The 19,201-nt window shown below is 35.1% G+C and overlaps 4 protein-coding genes and 1 non-coding gene across 8 annotated transcripts; all 5 read left to right on the top strand.

Annotated features, from left to right (window-relative positions):
- The first annotated feature begins 1,906 nt into the window (after window positions 1-1,906).
- Window positions 1,907-6,575, top strand: LOC110612443 (UPF0613 protein PB24D3.06c). 3 transcript variants are annotated; one of them, XR_002487478.2, is made up of 9 exons: window positions 1,907-2,264; window positions 2,921-2,997; window positions 3,221-3,326; window positions 3,646-3,738; window positions 3,861-3,926; window positions 4,576-4,721; window positions 5,282-5,390; window positions 5,554-5,970; window positions 6,175-6,575. XR_002487478.2 is itself a non-coding variant. In XM_021753233.2 (9 exons), the coding sequence occupies exons 1-9, from the start codon at window positions 2,016-2,018 to the stop codon at window positions 6,320-6,322; spliced, it is 1,059 nt and encodes a 352-aa protein (XP_021608925.1). In that variant the 5' UTR covers window positions 1,907-2,015; the 3' UTR covers window positions 6,323-6,575. The 3 variants fall into 3 exon arrangements, 1 of the variants encoding a protein (XP_021608925.1); XR_006350302.1 differs by having other exon boundaries at window positions 5,282-5,807; window positions 5,906-5,970; XM_021753233.2 differs by having other exon boundaries at window positions 5,906-5,970.
- A 1,956-nt stretch (window positions 6,576-8,531) lies between these two features.
- LOC110611879 lies at window positions 8,532-12,275 on the top strand. 2 transcript variants are annotated; one of them, XR_002487398.2, is made up of 2 exons: window positions 8,532-11,227; window positions 11,631-12,275. XR_002487398.2 is itself a non-coding variant. In XM_021752418.2 (2 exons), the coding sequence occupies exon 2, from the start codon at window positions 9,112-9,114 to the stop codon at window positions 11,107-11,109; it is 1,998 nt and encodes a 665-aa protein (XP_021608110.1). In that variant the 5' UTR covers window positions 8,532-8,902; window positions 9,110-9,111; the 3' UTR covers window positions 11,110-11,432. The 2 variants fall into 2 exon arrangements, 1 of the variants encoding a protein (XP_021608110.1); XM_021752418.2 differs by lacking the exon at window positions 11,631-12,275 and having other exon boundaries at window positions 8,532-8,902; window positions 9,110-11,432.
- Window positions 12,276-12,504: 229 nt separating this feature from the next.
- Window positions 12,505-12,577, top strand: TRNAE-CUC. The gene has a single exon. It is a non-coding gene; the product is annotated as a tRNA-Glu (tRNA).
- Window positions 12,578-12,623: 46 nt separating this feature from the next.
- Window positions 12,624-16,674, top strand: LOC110610415 (TVP38/TMEM64 family membrane protein slr0305). The gene is made up of 9 exons (XM_021750328.2): window positions 12,624-12,905; window positions 13,502-13,563; window positions 13,790-13,844; window positions 14,135-14,233; window positions 14,500-14,586; window positions 14,750-14,866; window positions 15,662-15,754; window positions 15,892-15,922; window positions 16,284-16,674. The coding sequence occupies exons 1-9, from the start codon at window positions 12,807-12,809 to the stop codon at window positions 16,466-16,468; spliced, it is 828 nt and encodes a 275-aa protein (XP_021606020.1). The 5' UTR covers window positions 12,624-12,806; the 3' UTR covers window positions 16,469-16,674.
- Window positions 16,675-16,822: 148 nt separating this feature from the next.
- On the top strand, window positions 16,823-18,743 carry LOC110610317. The gene has a single exon (XM_021750182.2). The coding sequence runs from the start codon at window positions 18,084-18,086 to the stop codon at window positions 18,531-18,533; it is 450 nt and encodes a 149-aa protein (XP_021605874.1). The 5' UTR covers window positions 16,823-18,083; the 3' UTR covers window positions 18,534-18,743.
- The last annotated feature ends 458 nt before the right edge of the window (window positions 18,744-19,201 follow it).

Below are 19,201 nucleotides of genomic sequence, written 5' to 3'. Positions count from 1 at the left end.
CCCCTTGCTGTTGGACCTTTTCATATTTTCTTGCTCAAGATGAGAATGTCCAATACATTCTCTAGCTTGTGGGAGGTGTGAGAATGTTAAAACTAAAACTAGTTTTTAATTCTAGATTCTTTTAGAAATAGCTAGTCAAGTTAAGTAGTTACCTTAGTAATTGTATTTTTCTTATTAACTCAGTTACCTCAGTTACTGTATTTTTCCTCTTCTTCTGTATATATAAATCATTCTCTCATTCAATAAAGTGACATTTTTCCTTCCTCTCATTTTAACTTTCCAGTATGGATTGTATCAATAAATTTTAAAATAATATTTTTATTTTAATAATATTTTTTTTATCAATTTTATTATTTACCTCTCCTTCTCACTTATATATATATATATATATCATAGATTAATGAAAATTTAAAATATAAAATAAAATAAACTTTATAGAATAAAATATTATTTTATTTAATATTATTGATATGAAGTAAAGTTTTACTATATGAATAATATACATAATTTATAATGGTATGAGTTTCATATAATATGAATTTATTTATAATAAATATTTATTACATATAAAATATTTATTATTATATTTAATAGACTACATTATAATTTATCATTAATTTTTTTAAATTTAATTTATTACTAATGACTATAATTATGATAAATTAAAAAAATTTAATTTTATTACAAAATCTTAAGTATTGGATATAAATATAAATTAATATAAATATTTTAAAATAATTTATCTAATAGGCCTAAATCAAAAGTATGAAAAAATGTTCAATTTTGTTTTGCTTTTATTACAAATGTTATCAATCATATGAAAATGAAAATATAAAACTATGTTGATGGTGAACATATGTATCCCTGAACTAAAAAGTTGAATGAATAATTCAATATCTTTTTTTTAAAAAAAATAATAAATGATGAGTGCAGAATCAATTTAACTAAGTCAACAGTTGAATCACTTTAAACTAGAGTAAAAAAGTCAACTGTACCACTCTGGTTGACCAAAATTAATGTACAAGTCAACCAAAAGTCCAGTACCTGGATTACGTATCAGCAACAACTTAGAATTACCACAGTAAAGTTTTTTATATCTATACTTCTTTCATAGCAAAAATTTTCAGTTATTCCAAGCATCATTTTATATAAAAACTATCATGATTTTAACTGAAATTAGCGGATAAGTCTCGTTGTTGACTGACTTTATCATCCAAGTATATAGTTTAGGAACTTAATTAAGAACCAGAATACATGTAGATGAAGAGGACCCCATTGTTGGATTCTGAGAGCAAATTCAATGGAGGAGATGATTAATGGAAAGATCATATATATCCACCAAATCTGGCATTGTCCAAAGTGCTTCCATCCTAAATTTGGTAGGCCACATTGCTGGATCAGTCACCCAACACTTTTAACCTACTACTAATATTGGTTACCAATATCAGCAGTTGGGAATTTCTGTACATTTGAAGGCTCTCTTTGGTCTTCCTCCCTGCAATAATAAAATTAAGAATGCTTATATGGGATTAGACTTGGATCACACCATTAGATTTTATTATTATCAAGTACAAACATTAGAGAGATCATTATAAAAAGATATATGATTTATTACACCTGTTCATACTTGTAATGAGAAGTTTGAAGCTCATGTTAGAGTGGAGTTGATATATGAAACTTCACAAAATAACTATAACAAAGATGCATATAATGGAAGAGTAGGCCCTGTGGCCCAACAAGAAGGTCCTTCAAGCTACAAGTTACCATATAAATCAGGCCCGTTACTGTCATCAAGTCCTAGGAAGTTGGGCTACATCACAGGCGGGGCGGAGATTCCCAGACGGGTTTGGGCCTGAAACGGGTCAAAACCGGGCGGATTGGCTTTGGCGATCCTATTCCAATCTGCGACATTTCTGCTCTGAAATGTACATCAGATCTTCTTCACAGAACGATCTTAGGGAGTGGTAGCAAATGGTTGTCTCCTCCACGTCGTCTTCTTCTGACCTCCAGTTGATATGAATCTCTCACTATCTTCTTCTCCTCCATCTGCAGCTTCTGTCGCTGCCTCTTCTTCTTCCTCCTCCCCCTCCTCTTCTTCTTCTTCAGCTACTTCATGGTTCTCCAGCATTGTTCGTGGCCGGGCTGATCGATCCGATAGCCTCAAAAAGGCTAGCAATTCGGGCTCAAGGGATTTCTTCAGTCCCATTATTGCCAAGGACCAGTTTCCCGGTGTGCTCTTCAAATACGGACCAAAGCCTATCCAGGTAGGCTATATTAGAATTTGGAATCTCTTTGTTTTATCTTACAATGATTTCTGATTAATTATCTGCTAGAATTACGGACTTGTTGAATTTTTAGCCTAATTTTGAAATTAATCTTTCTAAATTTGGGCTTCATCTTTATGTTTCAACTGGACATAGATAGTGTGCTTAGTAGGAGATGCCGCATTAGTTGCGTGGTTTAAGAGGAATTGAGATTAGCTCCGTTATCAACATTGAAAAGTTTTATGAGTGTAATTTGTTTTTCTCAAATTCAATAATTCCTTGCAATTCACAAAATGGTGTTCAGTGATATATTTGCATTTCTTGTTCTTAATTGGAATAGAATGCAAAAAGAGGACCGTGTCACATTAGCTAAAGCTTTTCATAGTGGAAAGACTGATCTGTGAGCACTATGGTCACTCTTCTTGAAGAATTCCACTAAGTTGTTTCTTGTATTGTAACCGTTCTTATTTAAATCTATGGGGTTGGACTAATATCTTAACTGCATCATACCTGTAAATTCAAGTTATTTCCAATGTTGTATTTTTTTCCCCCTTTTTTGTGAAAGAAATGTTTCCATGTTGCTGAAATTTTGTATATTGTCGAAGGCTATGCTTTTGAATTGGTTATTTGATATGATATTTGAAAAATGACTGCAGGTTGCATTTAAAACAGGTGATCATAAACAACAACTCGTTTTTATTGGAGGATTAACAGATGGCTTTCTAGCAACTGAGTATGTATGATATCATTAGTTTCATTCATTGTTGTCATTTATTCAACTGTTGCAATGCGTCCTTTATTATAGGAGATCAAATCTTCTGCAAGTTATTTATAAATAGCTTCATTTTGATAGCTAATTCACTGAGAACTGCATTATTTAAATACACAGCTGAACCCTGGAAACTAAACATGTAACTCTAGAGTTCCTAACACAACTTTCTTCATCCATGGTTCAGATACTTGGGGCCTCTGGCAATTGCTTTGGATAGAGAGAAATGGTCACTTGTTCAGCTGCTTATGTCATCATCATATAGCGGATATGGAACTTCCACCTTGCAACAAGTAACTTTGTTGCTTTCCCTCCAATACTTCCATGTCGTTTTGGTTGCTTATTTTATGACCCTGCTTTTGTTGCTGAGCTATTCCTACTTCTTGGAGCTTACTGTTTTAAAATCCCATTAAGTTCCATGTTAAGATTCACAAATCTTTGAGAAAAAGTGTTTTGAACTTTGGTACCTCATTCTCTAGTTCTAAAGTCTTGAAAGGACTATATTCATATCCTTAATGCTTGTGTAATATTTTAAAATCTTTTTGATATGTTTTTCAATATAAATCTTGACGCTCAGACCTTTTAATGCTTTTACACTTTCTACCTTTGAAGGATGCCAAGGAGATTGATCAGCTTGTAAGTTATTTGATCAACAAAGAAAATTCTGAAGGTGTGGTCCTACTTGGACACAGCACTGGTTGTCAGGTTAATTCGGATGGGACTTCGTACTTGTATCATAATTTATATATAAAGTTTAATTTTATATATCATGATTGCTTTTCCAGTAGAAATGAAATTATTTTCTGTTTGTTTCTACCTGTATCTAGGATATTGTGCATTATATGCGAACCAATGCTGCATGCTCCAGAGCAGTCCGTGCTGCTATTCTGCAGGTAATTCATTTATACTCATATTGCTATATTCAATGTAAAATTTGCACATCAGCATGTATTTTCCCTGAAGCAAGCTGTAACTTATAACTTATTGTGTCTTGATTTATGTATCTATATATGTTTGTGTGGTGAAAGAATAACTTTTGGCAAATATTGAATTATGGCTGTCTAATAACCTAGTTCAATTGTTAGGTCCACCTTCTGGATTGATTGGTTAATCTAAAGTGACTAACTGGTTAGCCAATCAAGAGTCCAACCCCATGACAGCATTGCGCACATAATGTTGATTGTTGAGTATTTTTGTACTCATGAATTAGGCGCTTCGAATTGTTTTCATTTTTCTTTGAATTTCTCCTTTTCCTCATGAATTGATGTTGCTTTGACTAGAGGGTGTCACACTGCATGTTCTTTTAACAGTAAAAGTTGTATCAGCTCAGGATGGCTGCACTATTTACTAAAAATAATAGCTATTTAGCTATACTTCCAATTAAAGATAAATGGTGGCAGCTGGTGATGTTTATTGATTGAGAAGCATACTTTTTCCCCAATAGTTGCACTCTTGTTCGTGGTGAATTTTTATTTCTTGCAAATGCCTACGTGCTATGTATTCACTTGCAGCTTTGGTCATAATTCCAATTGGAATGTTCAGGCTCCAGTCAGTGATCGGGAATACAGGGCAACCCTTTCTGAAACAGCTTCTATGATTGATTTGGCTTCAACTATGATAGCAGAAGGTCGGGGATCAGATTTAATGCCCAGGGAAGCAGACTCATCTGCCCCAATAACTGCTTATAGGTGGGCAAGCAAATGCTGTGACAACTTAACAATGTGTTGTTAACATTGTAGTGATGTTATGCACAAAATATGTCCTTTGGCTCTCTGGTTTTTTTCAATCCATTATGTTGTAGGTCTGTGAATTTTCACAAGATTTAGTCAGAAATTTGGAGTGTAGTTTCTACATGGTTATGTGATTTCTATTGGTTCATTGGTTGGCATTATAGTTATTTTAACACTCTCTTTCCTAAAATAATTAATAATCGTTTCAGAAAAGACTGTTTAGTTATGCCCATGATGTTCATAATTCAATTCAATGACAAATTTTACATGAAAAAGGGAAAGGAAAATAGACAGGTCAATTTTTCATACTTGTATAAGTTGTATTTCTATTTGAAATACTCATAAACTTGGGAACCTTCGATTAAATGGATTGAATTCCTTTCATATCTTCCAAAAATTGATTTCCATTTGTGAGGTAGTTATCTATAGTTACCCTTTTCTGAGCTTAAATTTGTCAGAAGCTTGCATGATTAACAAGTTTTGGTCTGCCTTCTCCCTAATAATCGGTTGTTTTGCAGGTATCACTCCCTTTGTGCGTATATGGGTGATGATGACATGTTCAGCTCTGATCTTACTGATGACCAGCTGAAAACAAGACTTGGGCACATGTGCAACACACCTTGCCAGGTAGACAAAACAGATACATTGTCCCGATATTCTTGTCTGTTGATGTAAAAGTCAATGACGTGATGATTTCGCCAAATTTTTGAAAGGAGAAACAATTTTGAAGATAAAGATATAAGATATTTTAATAGGAAACATCTTAAGGATATTAATACAACACTTGCAGCCAATATGATAGGCCCTGGTGATTATGTTTCAAGTGATGATTCTGAAATCCGGGGATAGTTATCTGCTGCTACATACAAGGACTTGACAGGGTATGAGTACACGATCTTCCTGCAACCTCTGCAAATTCCCAACAACCACCTTTCTACAGGCTTGAGGGTGAATATGGATATCTGCAAGACAATAGGAGGACCAAGAGGGGTTTTCCTCCTTGGCTTTCCCATAGTGAAGCTAGACGAGGCCATAATGCTGAGAGTAAATGAAACTAGTGATTAGTGGATCTGAGGAATATATAAGGATCCCATCTTTTTGCTCAGTGTTTGTTAACAGCTACTGTACATATCAATTTGCAGGTTATTTTTTCCATGGCTGATGAATACGTTCCAGAATATGTTGATAAGAAAGCATTGGTTGGAAGGTGACAATTGAAACTCTTCATTTATTTGGTTTTTCTAGTATACCTGAACCTGATTTATGTTGTTAAGAAATTTACCAACTCTGCAATAGAGGCCACCCCCCCCCCCCTCCCCCTTTTTCTGGGGTGTGATTGTGTGTTTGTGTGTGTGAGAGAGAGAGAGTGAGAGGGAGAGAGATCAACTGATCTAGTTTTTACATGTTGCAGACTGTGCAGAGCAATGGGCGGTGCAGAGAAAGTTGAAATTGAACACGGGAATCACTCCCTCTCTAACAGGATTCGTGAAGCTGTCCAGGCAATAATTGATTTTGTTAAAAGAGAAGGACCTAAAGGCTGGGATGATCCATGGAATTAGTATGATGCCATTTTCTTTTTTCTTATGTTCCTTGTGTGTGTGGGTTTTTCTTTCCTTTTTTGGGCCTTTCTCTTTTTTATTGATTTGCAGCTTTGCATTCTTCAAAGCATTAGTGTATGCGTTTTATTTTTCCATAAGATTTTGGTGGCATTGTTGAAATTTGTCAAAAAAGTGAATATTGTTGTTGAATATTTAATTTATGAACTTTGTATTTATTTTTGATTCCTGAAATAGAATATGGTGGTTGGTAGGATGGAATAACTACTTTCATTTATATTTTGGCTTATTTACCAATAGCTAAATCATGTTTCCATCATAAAAATATATTAATCATAGTTAAAAAATAATCTAGTAATAAAACAATATGGATAGAGAGTATATTAAAAATGATAATATAAAATTCAATATTTTAATTATATTTTTAAATCTATTTAAAAATAATTATAAACATAAATGGAGAAAGTAACTCTACATAGGATTTCCAATTTTAAGTTTATTAAAGTAATAAATCAAGAATATAATATACCTCATCTACATTTTAACAGAAGCCGTTAATGAAGAGTTTATTTTCGTCTTGTGTTTACTGATGATATATATTAACATTATCATATCTAAAAAATAAAAAAAATCTTAATTTAATAACATCAATATTATTTTTAAAATCTTTGAAATTCATTCTAGATTTGTGTAAAAGCAAATATATTCTTATGAACCCTTTGAATAACAACTCAAGGATAAAATGGTATGCAAATGTAAATAAGCTATTTTTCTAATAACTTTTCAAATTTGGATTATGCATCAATATATCGTTAAAGAAAGAATGGCAAAAAGTTAAAACTGAAAAAATAAAAATAAAAATAAAAATTTTACTAAAAAATTATTTTATTAGTTAGAATTTTAAAATTTTGAATTTAGATATGTGTCCGATCTAATTTAAAATTAGAATTGAAATTGGTTAATGGCTGTCGTGATCTCCTGATAACGTATGGCTAATCCTGATTTAGGGGTTCTTTAAACATCGACTCGATTTGAAATCATTTGGCTCGTCTAATGCCAATTCGAACTCAAAAGATTTATGTATAAGAAAAGGTGGTACTTCATGGACTTGTAATGCGGCTCTCAAAACCAAACCGGTACTACTTTCAAATCAGACTTTCAGATTAGGGCCACTAAAAATTGAAAACTTGAATTGAAGAGCGAACCAGAACCCAGGTCCGCCGGCGGCCGCCTCGACTGAAACTGATATCGAGCCATTCGTCATGTTTACGTAACAAGCGGACACTCTCCTATGTGTAATAGTTCATTGACTTTGCACAAACTTACAAGTGGAAGACGATTACTAATGCATGGGATGAGGAAAAGACAAGTAATTATGGCGTTTAGGAAACTTTTGTTTAGTGGTTGGGGTTGGTGGCCATACCACCTCCTCCACCACCACCATTCCACCACCCAATCCCCTCATTTGCTTTTCGTTTCGAGTCAAAGTGCCAACCCAAGAGCACCGGGTGGAGGCTTGCTTGCTTCAGTTGGCCTGGGCCTGGGCCTGGGCCTGGATGTTCCATAATTCAAAAAATTTCAGCCTGCTAATTTGGGTTTTCTTTATGAATGGCACGTGTAGGTCACATGCCATCATGCCCAATCTATCTAGCAATTTATTTTCTTATCGTCGGATGCAGCGTGCGCGTTTTCACACACGAAGTGATAAGCTGAAAGCGATTTTCCTAATACTCATTCGTCAATTTTTTTCTACGAATTTATGTGGCGTATTCTGAATTTTCTTTTTGTTTTTTTATTTATTTATTTATTAGAGTAAAGGCATGGAGAGAGTTAAATTCAAAATCTCTTAATTAATTTTAATGCAGTTATTATTAAAATTTTAAATATTAAATAGTTAAATATAAATATGTTTTTAATATTTTTTAATTTTAGTTTAATTTTTAATGAGTTAATTTCAATATCAAATATTAAGAAGTTTCTAAATAATTTCATTTTTTTTATAAAATAAATATTATTTAAAAATAATACTATTAGATAAATTTTTTAACACCTAATTTAATAGTAAATTTGTATAAAGTACAATAATTTAACATAAGGGACCTAAATATTAATACTTTTTATGTTTATGTAAATATAATAATTTAAAAAATAAATTGGATAAAGTATAAAAAAAAAAGGAAAAATCTAATAATCAATTTTCACTTGATTAAGGAGCGGAGAATTTCCAAATCCGTGTTCTGTGGGATATCATTCATTTTTGGATCCGGTCATTCCAGCTCGTATAAGCAACACTGCCTTTAATTTCTATAGGAAAATTCTCCTGAACTAGTAATAAAGAAAACTAGAAAGAGATCAATGGGAATTAGGATCGAGATTGTTTTGAAAAAAAATCGAAGTTTCTTTTCTTTTCGGAAAGAAAGATTTTGTTTTTTTCTTTTCTTCCTATAGCTACAGTCCTAAAGAAAATTTTCCCATCTTCTTGTGAAACCAAAGAAAGGGGAACGGTGACAAGCAAAAGCTAACAGCTTAATAAAACTTGATTAGCAGAGAAATTTTGAATTCACAAGAGCTTAAACCCACCAGGTGTTTCCCTGGATTTTGATTTCTGTATGCTTTTTGTTTTTTTGTTTTCACCAGAGAAAATCGAAGCTTGCGCCTCATTTAAAACTTTCTTGGATTTGCTTGTCGTCAATGATATTTGTTTCCGTGTCTCCATAGAGCTCCGTTACTATTTTAGTGTGCAGTTTGCTGAAGGGTTTAGTTTCTTGATGTTTGCTTCTGGCGGTGCAGGTATGGCGGATAAAGGGGTAAGCTCAGTACCATCAACAAACCCATCGTGGCTTCTCCGTTCAAATCCTTTGGTTCAATGGCGGTTTCGTGTACTAACAGCTCTGGTTTTTGTTGGAATGGTTGGTGTTTGGAGTATAGATGGGTTTAGTGTAAAGAATGTTATTGAATCATGGAGGTTCAAGCGAGAGTTCCTTGGCAGGAGATTCAACGTACAACTTGTAAAACCCACAAATCTTACCCGAGAAATCCATCAAAATTTCATTAACAACTTAAACACCACCATTTTCCTGTTACCCCAGCAAAATACTACCCATACCCCTACCACTAGCAGCAGCAGTCCTCCCAGTTACAGCATACTGAACAACGACGATAATAATGTCTCTGCTCAGAATTATTCAGATGGGTTTCTGGAGAAACGAACTGAGAGAGAATCAGAAGAAGCTAAACTGAAGTGGGTACCAACTGATTTGAACCCAAATTTCACTTCAGAGGACAGTAGCGTTTCGGCTCAGAGTTCTTCGGAGGAGTTCCTGGGGAAACCGAAGGTTTACGAATCAGAAGCCAATGTAAAGTGGGTATCAACAGAATTAGATCCACGTTTGACTTCAAAGCTTCTTTCTCGGTGGTTTGCTCGTGGAGGTGAACCTTGCAGAAATTTACGTACAGTGGACATTGTGATTCCTGGATTGGACGGCCACGATTCAATTGAGTTATCAGCTGGGAATACTCATGAATTTATTTTCCAAGCAGTGGATGAGTCCAAGAATCCTCGATGTTTAGGTGGAGATTACTTTGAGACAGATCTTTCAGGGGTTGCATGGAAGTCTCGGCCATTAATAAAAGATTTTGGAAATGGGTCTTACTCCATTTCGCTTCAAGTCCATCCAGAATTTGCTGGTGACTATCATCTTACTGTAATTTTGCTTTTCAGGCATTTTGAGGGTCTTAGATTTTCGTCTAAACGATTTGTGTATGATAAAGAATTGCGTAAGGTTCAAATCAGGTTTATTAAAGCTCATTATCGGTTACCACAATTACAAATTTGTGAAAAATCTGATTTCACTAGAGATCTTTGGGTAGGGAGATGGACTAGGCTTGGGAAGAATGATGATTGTGAAATCAGTAATGATGGGAGGTATCGGTGCCTGGAACCATATTTTCCCTGCCAAAGTCCATGGTGTGATGGTTCCTTAGGCTTGTTAGAGAGTAATGGTTGGGTTTATTCTAGTCACTGTTCCTTCAGGCTGTTTTCAGCTGATTCTGCTTGGAATTGCCTGAAGAATAGGTGGATTTTCTTTTGGGGAGATTCGAATCATGTTGATACCATAAGAAACATGCTCAATTTTCTCTTGGATTTGCCTGAAATAAAATCTGTTCCTAGACGGTTTGATTTGATTTTTTCAAACCCAAAAGATGCATCTCAATCAGTTCGAATTACCAGCATTTTCAATGGTCATTGGAATGAGACTCAGAATTACCAAGGATTTAATTCTTTGAAGGATGAAGGATATAGAAATTTGTTGAAGAAGTACTTCTCTGAGGACACTGTACCAGACGCTATAATCATGAATTCTGGCTTACATGATGGAGTATTTTGGCCAACTATCAGAAAATTTTCAGGTGGAGTTGATTATGCAGTTTCATTTTGGAAAGAAGTGATTGATTCTGTTAAGCAAAGAGGATCAATAGTTCCTCAAATCATTTATAGAACCACCATAGCAACTGGTGGGTATGCAAGGGCACTAGCATTTAATCCCAACAAGATGGAGGCATTTAACTGGGTGGTGTTAGACAAATTCAGACGAGCCCAATTGCTTTCTGGGGTGATTGATAACTTTGATATGACTTTTGCATGGCATTTTGACAATCGTTGCAACGATGGGGTACATTATGGAAGAGCTCCAGCAAAGATGAAGTGGAAGGATGGTGAAATCGGACACCAGTATTTTGTGGACCTCATGTTGGCTCATGTGCTGCTCAATGCTCTGTGTGCAAGATAGTAAATGGAAGTGGCTGAATTGTTATTTGGAGGAAGGAGCGCTAACATGGCGGCTTTGTGAAGGAAGAGAGAGCCAGGCAGGAGTTGGAATCCCCCCCCAATTGATGTGGTTTAAGAGCGTGAGTTTGACATATTGTTCTTACAATTAGAATCGGCATTCTTTATTTGTTTATACCATATGGTTTTTGGTAGATGTAGATTGTGAGGGGTTCTTCCCAATTTAGCATGTGGTATTGTAATTATTGGATAGATTTGGTGGGATGCACATCTATCTTTGCAAGCTTACAGCTCATCATATAATTGAATTTTGCAAGAGAATCTAAATGGGTTTGAGTTTATTTCCTTGCCTAGGCTGGTCTAAACACATTTCATTCCAGATTGTCCCTGCCTCTGCCTCTGCCTCTTTCATACTGAGGTGGCTCTTCCCATATTATCCGGATGTGGATTCACACTGTCCCTTGCTAGCCGACGTTTTAAATGTTTTTTTTTTATTATTTGTTCATGCTTTGTGTGGTTTTTTAGGTTGTTGTTCCTTGATCTTTTCCAAATCTGTACTATCCACAACTAGAACATAGCAGAAGGAGAACGGTGGTAGTTCGTGCACTCCCTTTCCTCTCGTTGGCATCTTTTGATTTGAAGGTTGTTTTGTTGACTTTGACGATGGTGGAAGTGTCTTCCATTACATAAATCAAGGATTATTTTCTATGTACTATGGCAATGCTTGTTTGCATGTATTAGTTGGTAACCCAAAATCATTGAACAAGATGTGCTTAAAGATTTCCTAATCCGAAAGGAATGAAGCATCTTCTCTTTCAAATTTGAGGTTGCATGTAATACCTGAGTGTTCATGGGTTCTTCTTCTTAATGGAGCTACAGGTTGCGTGAGAGTACTATTTCTCCTGAACTTCAATCTGTTTTGTAAAGTCTTTATAGCTACCATTGGAGATTTGTTCAAGCCTAGATTGCGATCTGGTTCTTGGGTAGGCAACAGTTTCATTGGGAGAGACGACAATGAAGAAATTTGTAACCAGATCATGGTTTTGGATATAAGTTGTTCGGCTTGCTAACCGAGTCTTAAGAGTTCCTTTCTCAATTAGATTGTTTGTATTTTTTATGGGCCCTGAGTTAATCTCTAACTTTACCTCAACTCTATTTTGATGGATTTTAGAAGTATTTTCCATCTAGTATTCGGATTTTTTAAAACCAAAAAAATATATATTCCACTGAAATTTATAAACTCCAAAATCAAAAGTAATCAACTTAAAACCGTGTTTGTAATTCTAAGACAAAAATTAATAAAATAGAATAATTAAATTTACACAATCAAGGCGTAAAACTGTATTTAATAAATCATTAGTTTTATATAAATATTTGTATCCACAACTCAAATCAACAATCCGTTGTAGTCTAGTTGGTTAGGATATTCGGCTCTCACCCGAAAGACCCGGGTTCGATTCCCGGCAACGGAATTTTTGTTTTAACTTTTAACCTTCGAAATTTGACGATGTAGTTGGCCAACTACAAATACCAAAGCTTGTTCTGATCCCCATTTCCCCCTTCGCAAATTTTTGCAACCCACGAAACAATCTGGCAAATCTTGGGGGATTAAGGCCTCGCTTGTCTCTCAAGCAAGCAGTATCGGAGTTCGAAAACGACGACGAGCACTGCAGGCCTTGGCGCCGCCGAATTTCTTCCTCCATGGCGTCTTTCACCTGGGGTTCTGCTTTTAGGATCACTCTCCTCCTTCTCCTCATTGCTGCTGTTATTTTTGCTTGCTTCACCCTCCCCGTCGAAAAGGTCACATTTTCTTATCTTCCTCTCTCTTGATTTTGCTTCTCGTTTTTAGCCTCCCCCACTTTCCCGGGCGATTCTGTTGTGGGATTTGCGATTCTTTTTTATTTTGTCAGGTTCGGGATTTGCATGATTCGTCTTCTACTGTTTTAATTATTAATTTATGCAATGTGAGCATGCTTGATGCTCATTTTGTGGGAGATAATCTTGAAGTCCATTCGATTCTTTAATCAGTGATTGAATTCCTTAATTGTTGGCTGCAAAGATATATAAGGCGGGGGCTAAAATTAAGGTTCTATGAGTTCTACTGATATTTTCTTATCTTCTAGTTTTATTGAAAATCTATTGCATATGTGATATGGCTGCTTCTTGCTTATCATATAACTGTTACATAGTTTCTCCCCAATTGTTATAAACTAAGTCTATATGTTTATGATTTTGATATATAGTAACTTAATAGGATTGGCATTGTTTGTTAGATTACTTCTTTAATTTCTCGATTGCATAGTAGGTTCTGACGTTCTGTTTTCAATTACTTTGTTGAAACATTTTACTTTATTGCAGCCATGCATTTGTGTTGACTAAAGGCCAGTTTCGTGCAGATCTTGAAGGATTTCTTATTATGGGTTGAGCAAGACCTTGGGCTTTGGGGACCCCTTGTGCTGTAAGTCGATTTTATCTTCTATGCTTCTCGCTTTTTCTTGTTTACTTGGCATGGAACTGTTTTCTTTCACAAAAACAATTTCATATTGATTTCGTCCAAACTATGCTGATAGTTATAGCAAGAATATTACTGTCAAATCGTGATATTTGTGGTCTTAAACGTTCTAGTATGAATAGATTGATATATTCTAGTCAACTCATTTGTCCTGTCATTTGGTGATATGCAGTGCTGTAGCATACATTCCTCTTACGGTCTTGGCAGTTCCAGCATCAGTTCTTACTGTAAGTGATTGCCTTTAATTTACTCATGCCCTTTTCCGAAACTATTGCTTCTGCAATCTCGTGGTTTTCCTGGCTTTATTTGCTTTGATTTTGTTCTCCAACATTCCACTTCAGTAATATCAAGTCTGTGCTCCCCATTCTTGATATCAATCTTTTCTCACATGTATATTTCCTTATCAGTTTGAAATGAATTTCTGCATGCATATATGCTTCATCCTCTTGGTACTATTTAACAATTTTTTTCTTGATACAAGTATCAAGTCCTCTACTAATTGGTTACCACCTTTCAGCTTGGTGGTGGATATCTCTTTGGGTTGCCTGTGGGCTTTGTTGCTGATTCTATTGGTGCCACCATTGGTGCAGGGTCCGCTTTTCTTCTTGGAAGGACGGTGGGTTTCAGAATTTTGTGATATATATTTCTCAACTTTATTTCTAGTGAGGGCATATTAATTATGAAAAAAGTGAACCTTTTTATTGTTAGTTTCTTCCAGTCTAGCTTGCATTTATGAGAGGCTTCGAGAAAAAAGAAAAGATGTTCCTTTTCTTTATTATTTTTCATCTCTTATGTGTTCTCGATCAGCTAGTCAGAAGTATAGTTTCTATTTTTTATTTACACATGTATAATTTATTATTAAATTATGATATTTCTTTGTAGATTGGTAGATCTTTTGTTGTTTCCAAATTGAAGGATTATCCACAGTTCAGGTCCGTCGCAATTGCCATCCGAAGATCTGGCTTTAAGGTTTGTATATTACACTTTGGATTCTTGAAAACTCTATTAAGCTTACCTTCTTCACTTTCATTATTTTAATTTAATGGTGGCAGATAAGAAGTTTAACTCCATTATTTATTGTTATGAAGCTTTTTCTTCTATATTTTCTGACGTTGCTTAATTTAATTTGCAGATTGTTCTTCTGCTTCGACTTGTTCCCTTGCTTCCTTTTAACATGTTGAATTACCTGCTCTCTGTGACTCCTGTTCCATTGGGGGAATACATGCTAGCTTCCTGGATAGGAATGATGGTATGTTCTTTGCTTCTCATCCTGTATTTCTTGGTGTTTTATTACAAGTACTGTGGGTGATAGGAAATTTCCAGCTGTAAAGTTGCTTTGGTGTGTTGAATGAGTAATGATATTGAGCGATGCAGTTTCACTTATGATTGTCCTCTATGCCACGTAGAACCTTAAGCATGCTTTATGAACCTTGATCCTGTCATGTGGTGCTTGGATTATGATTTTTTTTTTGTTGTTGTTGTTGTTGTAAGGATACTTGGTTGAACAGAAGCAGCTACCTGCCTATCTCCCAGAAATGAACTGCTGGGCGTTTTTTTATGTTGCTTCTTTGAGCATTTTAATGTGTTAATCACATATTATTTGAAAATCATAAAGGATTACATTGTGATTGTGACATTATGGATATGATTCAACTGTGTTTAAGACTTAGGCGTTTAGAGTTGAAGTTATTTGAACATGAAGACATTTGTTTTGTTCCTAATCTATTTTATTATTCTTCTTCAAAAAAATTTGTTAAGCTTAAAGTAATTCAAATTTGATGAATAGACAAGTTAGTCGCTCACTAGTTTCTTTTTTTTTTTATTCAGAACTAAAGAAATATGTGATTATATGCTCCATGTTACATTATGATTCTTGATCTTGCCTAAATGAATCTTGAAATATTTTGAAGTTGTATGTTTTTTCTATTGTGATCTTATTAAAAGAGTATGAGTTAATCTTTGCAGATTTGCATATGAGAAGTTGAGAGCTAGTGTGAGAGTGGTACTAGTTAAATTTAATTCTCTAACTTCCATATTCTTACAGCCAATAACTCTTGCTTTGGTATATGTTGGAACAACTTTGAAAGATCTTTCTGATGTGACTCATGGATGGAGTGAGTTTTCAACTACTCGTTGGGTAAGATGCTTATATCTCTTGTCTGTTTTAAGGAATTTGTTGACCTCTTAGCTTCCTTCTTATATTTACATCTTTATGGTACAGTGACGATTGTTCCCCATTTTGTATTTCTGATACAATTTACTTGTTTAATGCAGGTTTGTATCATATTGGGCTTTGTAATATCTGGTAAGTTGTAATGCATATAACATATGTATCTTTTTTCTTCCTTCTGATCGTTGCAGGTTTTTTCTTTTTTCTTTTCTTTTTCTTTGTGATATGGACTTGATAGATACAGAGAGAGGGTTTTGGGTGAATTTAGATGTTTTATATGCAAAGAATCTACTAGATGATAGTGGAATTGTGACAAGTACCTTTGGAAATTCGGCTCCTATCCATTTGGAAATTAATGAATGTTAGAAGAATCGTTTTGGGAGAAATTGAACGGGAAGTGCTAATAGAAGATTGATGGCCTAACTTAGCTTTCGTATTAGTTTGTCAGAATTTCAACATTTGTAACGCTTAATCATCGTTATTGGCTTGCATGCAGTGGTGCTGATGTTTTGTGTTACTAAAGTTGCCAAGTCCGCTTTGGACAAAGCTTTGGCTGAGAATGAGGATATAGATAGCGTGTTGGCTTCGCCTCAGTTACCCATTGCAGCTGATCTTCCTGTTGATCTAAGCCAGCCTCTCATAATCAAGATAGACGCATCTGAAGATGATCATGAAAAATGAAACTCATTTTATGTAAATTCTTTCCCTACATATTGTAAAACTAATGCTTAGGTTCGACTGCGCTTCATATGTCCGTGTCATCGTGATCTGTACAGTGCAATCATTTACAAAATGTAGGATTGGTTAGAAGTGGCTGATCAACATTTGAGATTTATGGCTTTGTAACTGGAATTGGATTCAATAAGCATACAGAATCATTGATTGTATCATTGTTTTGAGTGTATCTGATCGGTCAGCCTTTACAATCTTGTATCGTTGGCATATTTATTATTTGATCTTATAAGTAACCGTTGAGTTTTATAGCATTGGGAAAGACACTGGCTCACATGTATTGGAGTGTGTGTTCAGTTGTACAGGTTTCTATTAAAACATGTCTGCGAAGAGTTATGAGCTGTATATTCACCAATGGAAGAAAAATAATCGGCATTGAAATTAAAGATCCTGAGTGTAGTGTTCATATTAACTTGCCCTGCATGTGATATAATCTTGAATCCCGAGGCATTTTCTGTAGGCCTACCAGGCTGCCAGAGTGGTGGATTTTCATTTGCAGATGCATTGAGCTCTGCCGGGTTTAGTGAAGCGTGCCATTTTTTTTTTATTATATTTCATCTGTTAATTTGTTTTTTATTGTTTTGTTATAATTATAGTTTGTTCATTCTCTTTTTCTCTCTGTTCATCACTGTAGTAGCTCACTATACCAACTATTCTTTTTATCCATTTGCTTTCTCTGAACAAACGGTGGACTGAGAGGACATAATTTTCATTGTTGTGTTGGAATAATGCGGTTGTTGGATATCCTAATCAAAGATAAAAAGGACAAAGAAATCAAGTACCTAGAGATTGTGGGTATTTGGTGAATAATAACATCCATTGTTGATTCACATATCCTGATAGAACGGTCTTCATCATTCTTGCAGATTGTTAAGATACAGCTTGACCCCATAATTGAAGCCATTTCGTGTGCTCACCCAGCAATTTGTGAGGCACTAAGAATCATCTTATAGATGAACCTAATTTGCAGGCCATGGTCCACACATTTTTGGATGGTGTAATCCAATATTGCAGGCTTGCACATTACAATTGAATAGGAAAAGTTTGTTCCAAGACTTGAACGAAAAGCGATTCCAATGATGAAAGGTGAAGCAAAATCATACGCATTCTCATTATGAAAATTTTAAATCTACTGTGGGAACCATTGGCTCCTCTCTTTTTTAACTTTTCCTCATACAAACAAGAGAAAAACCGGATGCTAGAATTTTTATTAGTTTTTCTTGTAATTTTTCATCTTTCCCACTGTCTTCTTGTGTGGAATTTAGGGTGTTCTTGGGCCCTACCATTTCCTCAGAGAAAGGGCTCATTATTCAACCATAACATAGGATCTTTACTATCATACAATTCCATTTATCAGCATTCTTCTTATTGCGCAAATCACGACCATCCAAATTGTGATCTGCCTTTTGCAGGATCAAGAATCTGATAATCACAGCCATTCAAACAAAAGCAGATACAAGTTGGTGTGCCTTATTTATAGGGGACAATACATATTAGACTTCTATAACAGAAAGCAGCAAGGTTGATACAAAATTTAAGGTTTCTGATTCCTGGTAAAGGAACAATGCGAGGGTTCAGCATTTTTCCTCTCGGAGGTTGCTTTGATGGCTGTCGAGATCATACGCAAACTTCAGGATTCGGCTCCAGGATCTGGAACCTGAGTGACAGGCCAGTTGAGCTGCAAATAAGAGTGGGATCAATACTGAAAAAGGTTCACACATTGAAGCCAGGCTCTTCAAAGAGACTAAAATGCAAGAGCATATACAAGGCCTACATGCCTGGAAGAAGTGGAAGTGCCACTACTGGAAGCATGAAGAGCTTGCTTTATTACTATGATGAAACTTGTCAACCTTATATTTGGGTGCATGACACTGGAGGTGATTTCTCCAGAATGGTCAAGCAACAGTACATTAGCCTGGAAGACCTGAGGGATTATTCTGAGATTAGAATTTTCAGGGATCATCAAAGAGGCTGCATATCTGTCCGCAAGAAACCTAGGCCAGATGTTTGCTGACTCTGGATAGCATACAATTGAAGTTATTTTGTGAGATTATTAATGTGTGATTAATGAAATTGAAGTTTTTGTTTTCTTTCTCCAGATTGTTTTTTCTTTCAAAGATTCTTGTATTGGGTGGTTTTCAAGAATTCAGCTCACACATAGCAACATGTAATGAGATTATAGGTCTTGATTAATTCTTTAATGATCTGATATGATATTTGAGGATGGAATCTTGTTTTTTCTTTCAAAAACCTCTTTGTCATTTTTTGTTGGCATGTAAGAAAGAAAATTAATAGTATCTAAATTTACTCCTCATCTGAAATGAGAATATTACAGATACCAAAAGATAAAGAATCATGAGTACAATTGTCACATTTGTTAAAGAGCATTTATTGATCCTTATCTTTTGATGGAAGTTACATGGGAAATTCCTGAGTGGGCTTGCTTTATCATGAACATGTGAATTCTTTAACACCATGTTGAAGTTACCTCAAAATCAACTGATATTTTAGAGCTTTTTCTCAGACAGTGAGAGGGAAGTAAAAGCCATTGATGTTCCAAAATGCCAAAAGAGAAAGCTATTGGTTTGGCCATAAGGTTGTAAATTCATAATTTTCTTTGGATGTATGCCCATGTTGATCCTTGGAGAGCTTGTGTTTCAAGAATTGGGATTTGGGTGGAAG

The sequence above is a fragment of the Manihot esculenta genome, chromosome 3, assembly GCF_001659605.2.
Source record: "Manihot esculenta cultivar AM560-2 chromosome 3, M.esculenta_v8, whole genome shotgun sequence".
NCBI lineage: Eukaryota > Viridiplantae > Streptophyta > Magnoliopsida > Malpighiales > Euphorbiaceae > Manihot > Manihot esculenta.
This window is presented reverse-complemented; position numbering and strand designations above follow the sequence as displayed.

Excerpts from the sequence above, each read along its gene's own strand:
- LOC110610415 (XM_021750328.2), top strand. The coding sequence starts at position 12,807 with ATGGCGTCTTTCACCTGGGGTTCTGCTTTTAGGATCACTCTCCTCCTT. Across the intron at positions 13,845-14,134 it reads TTCCAGCATCAGTTCTTACT|CTTGGTGGTGGATATCTCTT; the intron begins GTAAGTGATTGC and ends ACCACCTTTCAG. Across the intron at positions 15,755-15,891 it reads AGTTTTCAACTACTCGTTGG|GTTTGTATCATATTGGGCTT; the intron begins GTAAGATGCTTA and ends TGTTTAATGCAG.
- LOC110611879 (XM_021752418.2), top strand. The coding sequence starts at position 9,112 with ATGGCGGATAAAGGGGTAAGCTCAGTACCATCAACAAACCCATCGTGG.
- LOC110612443 (XM_021753233.2), top strand. The coding sequence starts at position 2,016 with ATGAATCTCTCACTATCTTCTTCTCCTCCATCTGCAGCTTCTGTCGCT. Across the intron at positions 2,998-3,220 it reads GATGGCTTTCTAGCAACTGA|ATACTTGGGGCCTCTGGCAA; the intron begins GTATGTATGATA and ends TCCATGGTTCAG. Across the intron at positions 3,327-3,645 it reads GAACTTCCACCTTGCAACAA|GATGCCAAGGAGATTGATCA; the intron begins GTAACTTTGTTG and ends CTACCTTTGAAG.
- LOC110610317 (XM_021750182.2), top strand. The coding sequence starts at position 18,084 with ATGCGAGGGTTCAGCATTTTTCCTCTCGGAGGTTGCTTTGATGGCTGT.